Below are 6698 nucleotides of genomic sequence, written 5' to 3'. Positions count from 1 at the left end.
AGAAGTGACTGACTGTTAAGCCATTCTGACAATTGCAGGTCTGTGAAGGGAATAAGAGTCTCCTTTCAGCACCCTTCACAAGCTACACTTCCCAGAATTCTTTGGGTGAAGCCATGATTGTTTAAAGTGGAATAACAGTGGAATAAATGCATGGCGTGAAAGTGGCCCTGCTTCACTCTGAGTCAAATTAGGATTGGATTCCATATAGGTTTCCCTACATCTCACATGGAAGGACTTCCTTCCTAGCCAGCTCTGCTAAAAGAAATTGTACATGTAGAGATGTGGAAGAGTGAACTTGTGATGTTTGCTTGTGCAGTACATTTGCATCTTCACCAGGCCATGTCCGCTCACCAATATTATCCATGCAAATTGACAGATGCTGGTGCCCTCCAAAGACTCAGATAAGAATATTTTCTAGCTGTTACCTTCGACATGCAAACCAAACGCTCTACTCATCGAGCTATACCCCCCAACTCACATACCATTTAAGATCCAAGTAATAAAATGAGACTGTGCACTATGGCTTGGGATTTTATTATCTGCTGCATTTACAGTTATATAGTCTGTCCATCGAGGAGATATTCAAAGAGTTGGAAAAGGAAAGGAAAGACAGCAATGACAACAGCGTTTCAGACTCATGAGAGGCATGCCTTCCTGAAGAAAGGAGGCAGGTGCACAGCTTAAGGCATGGAACGTGGCAAATTGATGGGCGTGAGGAGGAGCCAACCAGCACTGATGGAGATGGAGGAGGTATTTCCTGCTTGGATTTTCAGGTTGCAGGACTCTCTGTGTGCTTGCAAAGCTTCCCGTGGGGTTCTTCAGCACTTGGATTGCTGAGGACAGCAGCCTTTGGATCCACAGCCACAGGAACAGCCGCAGCAACTGGAACCACAGCAGGGGGAGCAAGCAGACTGGCCACAGCCACACTGGGAGCAGCCACCCTTACCACAGCCGCCCTTGGAGCAGCCGCAGCCGCAGCCGCCCTTGGAGCAGCCGCAGGAGGAGCAGCCACCCTTGGAGCAGCCACAGCCGCCCTTGGAGCAGCCGCCCTTGGAGCAGCCACAGCCACAGGAGGAGCAGCCACCCTTGGAGCAGCCACAGCCGCCCTTGGAGCAGCCGCAGCCGCCCTTGGAGCAGCCACAGCCGCCCTTGGAGCAGCCGCCCTTGGAGCAGCCACAGCCACAGGAGGAGCAGCCACCCTTGGAGCAGCCACAGCCGCCCTTGGAGCAGCCGCAGCCGCCCTTGGAGCAGCCGCAGCCGCCCTTGGAGCAGCCACCCTTGGAGCAGCCACAGGAGGAGCAGCCACCCTTGGAACAGCCACCCTTGGAACAGCCACACTGGGAGCAGCCACACTGGGAGCAGCCACACTGGGAGCAGCCACACTGGGAGCAGCCACACTGGGAGCAGCCACACTGGGAACAGCAGGACATCTTAGCAATTGGGAGGGAAGGCAGACCTGAAAGAAAGCAAGAGTTTTCCCATGAACCAACTGCGACATCTTCAGGGGCGTTCAGGAAGAAAACTTATGGACATGCCCTGCTTTTGGCAGACCAGCATATACTTGATTTTCACGTATCATTTATGGCTATCTTCGTGCTCAAAGGGTTGCTGGCCCTTATTGCATCAGCTATAAAACTCCATCCTCCCACCTGATTCGTACTTGGCAGTCTGACATATTGAGTCTTGACTGGTTGCTTAGCTTAGATGCCCAGGAACACTTTGCAAAATGGGCAGCAGCAGAGGCAGATGTGGAATTAAGTTTATCCTTCTCTGGTAGACACAGGCAATGAGTGTCCCTGCATAATGGGTGAGTTATAATTTTGTAAATTCCACACTTAGATTTGCACTGCAGATAAAGAGGCCATCTCTGAATCTCTTTTGGCTTCACTGGATCTCAGATTAGCATATCTCAATTCATATGAGGTCAGCATTAGATAGTCCCATGTAAACCTCCCAAAGACCATAAAGCCTTGTTATATGCCTAAAGTAAGGTGGTTGATCAGGAAAAGTACCCTCGTCAAGGAAAATAGGACATGCTGTCAAAACCTATAAATTCAGAACTATTGAAAGAGCCCAGGCCTCATTGCAAGATCATAGCTTCTATGCACATAAATAACAATATACCTTGCAAAAACAGACCTGCTTAGATTTACTTAACCCAAGAAAGATGTAAGTCTTAGATATAGATGGAAGAAAGTGTAATTGCTGAGTTGATGCAAATTCTGATCCATGTGGCAGGTAACCAAGATTTGTCACCAAAAAAATTGTAGTAAGTCATTGCCATTTCAAGAGCAGAGTTGCTGGAATACCACCTGAAGACTTTAGTCTCCATACAATCAAGAGAACAGCAAGAATGAGCAAATACTGGAACACAGCTTACCTTTTTCAATGATAGGAATTGGAGTGGATGTTGGATCCAGTGAGTGAGTGAAGAACTCCTGGATGGTGGGCCTTTTTATACAGCTCTGAGCATCCTTTCCTGAGCAGTGAGGCACACTCCAAGAATCTTTCCTCTCCATAATCCTCAGAGGTTGGCCTCTGCCATGCCATCATCCGGTGCGTAATTCTTGACTGTGCTCATATCCTTTGTTTTTAAAGGTATATGATTAAAGCTATTTTGCAGAAGTAACACTGTAATTCTTCCTCCTAACCAAAGGGGGCATTTATAGTATTGCTTCAAAGTGAACTATGTTGAGATGCATGGACATCCTAGGAGTTCCCTGTAATTCAGCGTTTGATGATTTTTTTTTTTTAAAGAAATGGTCTACCTGTGGGAATGAATTTTGAGTCTTCACTGCTGCTTAGGTTAGACACCCAGGGACATTTTGGAAAATGGACAACAGCAGAGACGTGTATCTAAGCTGATCCTCCCTTGGGAGTCACAGGCAATTTGGGATCTCTAATGAGTGTCCCTGTATAATGGGTGAGTTGTATGCAAGTGTTTGTACAACACATGTGAGGTGCTTTTAGGGATGAGTGGGGAATTTAATTCAGTTCTTCTGAGAACTGAAGAGCAGCCATCCTTCCAAGTTCACACTTATCCTAATTTTGCCATGCCGTTCACCCACCCAACATGCATTTGTTTGGGGAAAGGGCTCATAGAAATGAATATATTAATGAAAATAACATACAAAAATGTATTGTACTAGGACAACCTGCTTGCAAAAATTAGTAAAAGCTGTAGACAAAAATGTCTTTATTTGGACAAATTCAAACTAAGATAGTGATGATTTCTTTAAAAAACACTAGGAATTGCTTAATTTAAAATTGGGGAAATGAGAAACTGAGAGAACCAAAACTGGCAGATCTTTTCATTCCTAGGGACTTTTTAAAAATAAATAATATGATGGTCACATTCCTTTAAGGATGCTCTCATTAAAGGCTCCAATATTTTGTGCAAAATTCAGAGTGGCAGAGCAAACACTGGTCTTTCAAAAGATGGGGGTGTTTTCCAGCCATGTACAAAAGCATGGTGTTGGGGAGTAGGGATGAGTGGTACCGCTAGCAGAACAATTTCCTTGAATGTTTATGGTAATTCTGCCATTGTCTTGTGGCAACCATCAGAGCTTCTTCTGATGACCACAGTTAGTGGCTATCATTTCCTCCTCCAGAATGCCCCTCAGACGACACAATGTCATGTTTAATGACCATCATTTCTTTTCTCCAAAAGCCCACATGGATTGGAGCTTCATCATCAACATATTACAGAAAAATGACATCTCCATTATTCATCCCTCTGTTCTGCAACTGCAGGCTACATTCTTCTTTTCTTTTTTTAAATGGGACATACAATTTACATGTGCTCAGGGTGTTAATTATATTTATTATGTTTGTGTGTTAGGGTTATTGCCAGAAATGCTCAGGGGAGGGGAGTCATGAGAGCAGGAGGCATTTCTTGAAGAAAAAAGTGCTAGGTCACAATGAGAAATTCACATGAGGTCCGTTCAACTTGGCATAATTGTATTTTCAAATAATCCCATCAGTGCCCCTTTAACGAGGAGTAAGAATTACAGTGTTTCCAGAACATAGTTCCAATCAGATACGTTTTCAAAATGGCGGTTGTGAACACAGTCAGGTGCCACTCACTGGATGATGGTGTGTGCTGCAGACCAAGGTCAAGGTTTAATGAAGACTTTATCATTCTTGAGTAGCGCCTCATTGCTTGTGGAAGGGTGACACAGAGCTGTATAAAAAGGCTCAGCATCCTGGAGTTCTTCAGTCACTCATTGGATCCAATATTCACAAATTAAGTCCTACTACTGAACAGTGTAAGACCTGTTCCAATGTTTGTTTACTTGTGCAAGGGAGCTAAGGTCTTGAGCGGGTAGTATAACAATTCCGGATTTGTAAAATGCATGTGAATGGAACGTACAGGGAAGCTAGCAGTCTTACAAAATAGTCTGGATTCTTTTAGCGTTTTGAATTTCAACATCTCACCGGGCATATTCTAATTGAGAAGGAGTGAGATGGTCCAGAGTGCTTCAAGTGTTTAGAAAATCTAGCAAGTGTTTACTTAGATGGGTCAAGGAAAATATTGTAGATTAGTAGCTGAGATGGTTTATTTGATGGGTTATCTATTTAGTTCTTCACCATATCTGTGTGATATACTCTAACTCCACATCCACACCAGACATTTATTCCATTTTAAACAGTCCTGGCTTCGCTTAAAGAATCCTGTAAAGTGCAGTATGTGAAGGGTGCTGAATATTATTAGGAGACTCCTGTTCCCCTGACAGAGCTGCACTGGCCAGAGTGGTTTCACAGTCAGTCCCTCTTCCCAGAGTATTCTGGGAAATGGAGCTCTGTGAAGGGAATAATTGTCTCCCAACAACTCTCAGCACCCTTCCCAAACTACACTTCCCAGGATTCTTTGGGGGAAGCCATGACTACTCAAAGTGGAATCAATGTCTGGTGTGGATGTGGCCTATGATGCCGTAGTTTCAAGGATGGAGATTTTATCCTGCCTTTCAAGGCATAACTGGAGTCCTCAAGGCAGATATCATGTAGTAAATGAATGGAGATGTCAACTGTGGAATATTTCACTCATTATATATCTATGTATACACCTATAATTATAGAAATGTACCCCATAAGAACGTAACATGGGGATGTAACCAGTCCATGTGTCATATAGATGCACTTGTAGGAGAATCAAGATTACCTGTAGAACCCTCCTGACATTATGGGGGGGGCAAAGCTGGGCCTCCACTCCCATAAAGTATGGAATAGGCTTGACAGGTCGCTCACTTTCAGTGCTCAAGAAGCAGATATATTGCATTTGGGATATTGTTTGTTGCCAAAGGACCCCAGTAGGATCGCCAACTGGAGAAACATGATGTGTACTATGCATCAGTACAGGCTCCATTATTGCAGAGCGTGTGTGTCATGTGCATCTTTAAAAAGTCTGAAAATGTAGTGGCCTGCTAACAGTTAGCCCTTTGTTTTCCTGCAGCTCTGCTCTCCTTCCCCATCACAAAGATGGCATGCTGTTCTAAGTGTGGCTGCTGCCCCTCCTGCTGCTGCTGTTGCCACCTGCTGTTCCTGCTCCTCTTGCTGTTGCGAGCGGCGCAGCAGCTGCTCTTCCTGTTATGCTGAGCAGTGCGGCTGCTCCCCCTACTGCTGCTGCTGCTTCCCCTGCTGCAGTTCCAGTCCTTGCTGCTTCTCTGGCTTCAGCTCCACATGCTACTGTCCTCAGCAATGCAAGCGCTAAAGTGACCCACAGGAAGCATTGAATGCACGCGCAAGGAACGCACAGCTGATACTTCAGGGAACAACATCACCACCAGGAGCACAAAGGATGCTCTTTGACTCCTTGAGCTTACCTTGCTGAGCTCAGTGCTTCGGTCTCTCTCTGAAACTTCCCAATTCTTTCTGGATTCCTTCAATCTCCTCTTTTTTTTTTTATAATATTTTTATTCAAATTTTTCAAAAGACAAACAAAACAAAATCAAACAACAAATACATAACAATACAACAAAAGAAAAAAAATAGTTGACTTCCGATTTGTCACAGATCAACTATAAGTATATAATATATATAATATATATCAAACCTGTCCCTTAATATATACATACAGGATCACTTTTCTCCATAGGTTATCTTAGTTAATCGTCAAATCCCAATATCATCGTTTTATTTTGATCTTTCAACAAAAAGTCTAAGAGAGGCTTCCATTCCTTAAGAAATGTGTCTGTCGATTTTTCTCTAAGTAAGCATGTCAATTTATCCATCTCTACTAAGTCCATTAATTTCAATAGCCATTCTTCCGTTGTTGGTGTTGGTGTTGATTCCATTTTCCACTTTTGTGCATATAATAATCTTGCTGCCGTAATCAACCTCCTCTTTTTAAAAAAATCTTCAATTCTGTTTGACCTTCTCTGAGGAGGCATGCCTAATGAGCATTCCTAAGGGTGGCCCTCATGAAACTCTTGGTGCTCCACGCTCTCTTTTCTCTCTCCATTCCTCATTATTCTGTTGTAGGATGAATTGCAACTAATAAAACAACAAAGCATTATTGATTAGCTGGCTGGTTGGTTGATTTGATTTATATTCTGGCTTCCTACCAGTAGGAGCCCAGCGCCTTCACCTCTAGTCTTGGCTGGTTTCTCTCCTTTAACATGAGGTTGGGGTATTATAAAACAGTTCCAGTACAAATGCAGACTGGGAAATATCTCCTTCTAAGGCTTGTTGGAAGAGGA

The 6698-nt window shown here is 43.9% G+C and overlaps 1 protein-coding gene across 1 annotated transcript; it reads left to right on the top strand.

The window, feature by feature from the left end:
- The first annotated feature begins 687 nt into the window (after positions 1-687).
- On the top strand, positions 688-2629 carry LOC133375179 (uncharacterized). The gene is made up of 3 exons (XM_061606749.1): positions 688-750; positions 844-1331; positions 2599-2629. Exons 1-3 carry the CDS (start codon positions 688-690, stop codon positions 2627-2629), a joined length of 582 nt encoding a protein of 193 aa, XP_061462733.1.
- The last annotated feature ends 4069 nt before the right edge of the window (positions 2630-6698 follow it).

This window comes from Rhineura floridana, chromosome 22, assembly GCF_030035675.1.
Source record: "Rhineura floridana isolate rRhiFlo1 chromosome 22, rRhiFlo1.hap2, whole genome shotgun sequence".
Taxonomy (NCBI): Eukaryota; Metazoa; Chordata; class Lepidosauria; order Squamata; family Rhineuridae; genus Rhineura; species Rhineura floridana.
Note: the sequence above shows the minus strand (reverse complement) of the source record. Positions and strands in the feature narration are given on the sequence as shown.